Consider the following 3637-nt stretch of genomic DNA (forward strand, 5'->3'; position numbering starts at 1 on the left):
CAGTGGTTTAGGTTGCTCCCCCTAGTGGAGAAATATGTTACAGCAAAAAGCTATAAAAACCCATTACAGTGATTTTAACGATCATTTGTCTGTAGTTTTGTCTTACTGTGTTCACTCACTACCGATCCTTTTCCAGCTGCTGATCGAAATCTCCGAGCCCTCTTCTGTGATCACCTGGGACTTTGACGTGTGTAAAGGGGACGTCATCTTCAACATCTACCACTCCAGGAGGGCGCCCCAGCCCCCCAAGAGGGACGTCCAGGGGGCCCACGGCAGCATCGTGTCGCCAGCCACCAACAACATGCAGCTGATTGACAGATCCTGGATTCTGGGGCAAGACTACAGTATGGTGGAGACAGCACTCACCTGCAAGGAGGGAGAGAGTGTTCAGGTAAGAGACTGAAACGGCCACCGTCACATCCACAGCTGGTACAGGTGGGTCTGATGATTGGTAGTACCTCATTTGGATTTGTGTAAGTGGGTCTGTTCAATTGGTTGTGTTTCTGAACGCTTCCGAATACATGTGTTCGTGATAACAACTTTTTATTTGTATAATTTTTTAAAACCTTTTATTTAACCAGGCAAGTCAGTTAAAACTCATTCTTATTTTACAATGACGGCCAAACCCGGACGACGCTGGGCCAATTGTATGCCCCTATGGGACTTCCAATCACGGCCGGTTGTGATACAGCCTGGAAATTAACCAGGGTCTGTAGTGACACCTCTTGCATCACTACAGGTGCAGTGCCTTAGACCGCTGTGCCAATTGGGAGCGCCCCAAAAATATGTTTTCGCTCTGTTTCGAACCGGGGACCTTTCGTGTGTGAGACCTTTATTTAACCAGGTAGGCTAGTTGAGAACAAGTTCTCATTTACAACTCCGACCTGGCCAAGATAAAGCATAGCAGTTCGACACACAGAACAACACAGAGGTACACATGGAGTAAAAACAAACACAGTCAATAATACAGTAGAAAAAGTCTATATACAGTGTAGGCAATAAATAGGCCATGGTGGCGATATAATTACAATATACCACTGAGGAAACTCCCCACCAACCTCAGATCTGAATCCCAAGCTGTGAGTGTAACTGAAACATCCACTGGATGTCAAGGGAGCTCTGTGCAGTGCTCATAACTGGTCTCCATCCCTTGGCAGTGTCTCTGACCAGTGTTTCTGTTAGGCTGGCAATTGCTGGCTTTTGACATATACCTTAAAGCCGACAAAAAAAAAACATTGCAATGCATGGAAGTTGGTTCAGGTTGTCTTTTAATCCCATCACCTGTCTACTCCGGCTGTCTGTCTTCAGTTCACACTCTCACTAGCAAACTTTTTATCAACTGGTACCGTCCTGCTAAGTTTCCGTGCCAGTGAGTCTAACAGACAAAGCTGTGTGAATACAGAGGATAAATATTCAAGTGTTTTATTACATTTTGCTAGATGATTCTCTCTAATAGACCATTTACAGAGATGTCATACAAGTCCACCAAGGAGGAGAATTTAGATGAAGTCATTTAGCTTCCCTCTTCTAATCTAATGCCTGGTCCAGTAGCCAGAGGGACAGAGGGAGACATGCAAGGAGCTGACTTTCAATTTGTAGGCTATCCTTCTTCCTCCTTGCGTAGCTCAATAATCATTACAGTCACTTCTATGTGGTGTCATTCGGCAGTGGGCAACGCCTTCAAAAGTATTTGCCTACATGTGAAGGAATTCTAATGGGTTTCTATTGCATAAAGTCTGTCATTTAGATATTGAATTTGCTATTAGTTATAGCCTGCCTCTGACCTTTGACCTCACCTGTCCCTTCCTCCTCTCCTCAGGGCTCCCATGTGACGCGGTGGCCCGGGTTCTACATCCTCCAATGGCGGTTCCACTGCTCCCCGGCCTGCTCTACCTCCAGCCTGCCCCGGGTGGATGACGTGCTGGCCTCCCTGCAGGTCTCCTCCCACAAGTGTAAGGTCATGTTCTACACCGAGGTGCTGGGCTCCGAAGACTTCAGGTCAGTCACCCTTCACTATACTATACTGTATAACGCAGTGTATTGTTATGGTGATGCTTAGTGTGTAGGGCTGCTGCATGTCAGTGATTAAATGTTTTAGGCTAGCTTGTTTTTTTAGGTAGTGTGTAGTTGTGTGGGGAAAATGTATTTGTGATAATTTATAAGAGTGTTTATAAAGATTCTTAGGGAAATAGTGCTCTACGAAAAAGGTGTTTGATGGATATTTAATCTATTGTCTGTGTGTTTGTCTGTCTGTCTGTCTGTCTGTCTGTCCAGGGGCTCTATGACCAGTCTGGAATCCAGTCACAGTGGCTTCTCCCAGCTGAGTGCCACCACCACCACCTCTAGCCAATCACAGTCCAGCTCCACCGTATCAAGGTAGCATCCAGCCAATAGGAGGTGAAGGAGTGAGTTTTGCTACATGGAGATCCCATTTAGGATCTAACTGACTTCTGATACTGTTGACTTCTGCCCTGTTGCCTTAAAGAAAAACCAGTGCTGTACCAACACCTGCCAATGAGGACTTAACCTTACCCAGGGGGATGAGAGAAGTGTTATGAACTGTATGGAACAAGGATCGCCTATCCTTAATGCCATGTGGTGGAACACTGGAGTTCCTAGTACTTGCATTTAAAGAACTGGAATATATTATTAAAATATACATGTACATTTTTAATCTGTATCTATAATTAGTGACATTAAGATTGCTCTGGAAGTGGAACGTCTGCTATATGAGCATCTGCTGAATGAATAAATGCATATGGAGATGTCTTGCAAACCATCATCATCCTCTTCTTTCTTTCAATACCATTATTCTTTCTTATTTTAAGGGAAGTGACACAAATGTTTCCCATTTTATTGAAACTGAACAATAAAGCACTTCCTATTTTCAGCATTTATGTAATAACTATGATGACTACTGTTTCGGATGGTACTGTTGAAGTTACCTTATTCACCATAGGATGTCAGTATGTTCATGAGGAACGGTGCTACACACAGCCATACTACAGTAGCCCTTCTCCAGCCAGTGAGTGTCTTACCAGCCACTCTGTCACTCCTTCCTTTGTACTCAACCTTTAAAGTTGGGTGTTGCTGAAATAGAGAAAGACCTAAGTTATAACTGATATGACCGATCAGCGATATTACTGTGAGAGGTTCCAAACCTCTGCCATGTCTTTTCTAAAACCACTATTTGACCTTGCGTCAACGAGGTGGTACAGGCTACTGGGTTGTTACATGTTTATTATTCCCTGCTCATTTAAATGCAGTATTGCGTTCCTTCGCCCACCTTGTGGTTGTGCGCGAGGCCTTGCAGTCGGCTGTGATTTACATAAAACTTTTAATTTCCATAAACTCATCAGATGCCTCTAGCTAAAGCCGACTAATTTATTTTTCCTTTTGTTGTTCCGTTGCCCTTGACTGTATTGTGTTATACAGTAGCTGCTGATACATACACAATCAAATGGCTGGCGGCCGCAGTGCTTGGTTGAGAGGCGGCCTGCTTGGTTGAGAGGCGGCCTGCTTGGTTGAGAGGCGGCCTGCTTGGCTGAGAGGCGGCCTGAGAGAGGCGGCCTGTTTGGCTGAGAGGCGGCCTGCTTGGTTGAGAGGCGGCCTGCTTGGCTGAGAGGCGCCTGCTTGG

The 3637-nt window shown here is 45.1% G+C and overlaps 1 protein-coding gene across 1 annotated transcript; it reads left to right on the top strand.

Moving 5' to 3' along the window:
* Positions 1–136: 136 nt before the first annotated feature.
* On the top strand, positions 137–2893 carry LOC124030769 (SEC14-like protein 1; the record flags this gene model as incomplete). The annotated part of the gene is made up of 4 exons (XM_046341967.1): positions 137–391; positions 1820–1998; positions 2275–2376; positions 2486–2893. Coding segments are annotated over 4 exons (609 nt in total), but the record flags the coding sequence as incomplete, so codon positions are not given.
* Between the last annotated feature and the right edge of the window lie 744 nt (positions 2894–3637).

Source organism: Oncorhynchus gorbuscha, unplaced genomic scaffold (assembly GCF_021184085.1).
Source record: "Oncorhynchus gorbuscha isolate QuinsamMale2020 ecotype Even-year unplaced genomic scaffold, OgorEven_v1.0 Un_scaffold_15287, whole genome shotgun sequence".
Classification (NCBI taxonomy): domain Eukaryota; kingdom Metazoa; phylum Chordata; class Actinopteri; order Salmoniformes; family Salmonidae; genus Oncorhynchus; species Oncorhynchus gorbuscha.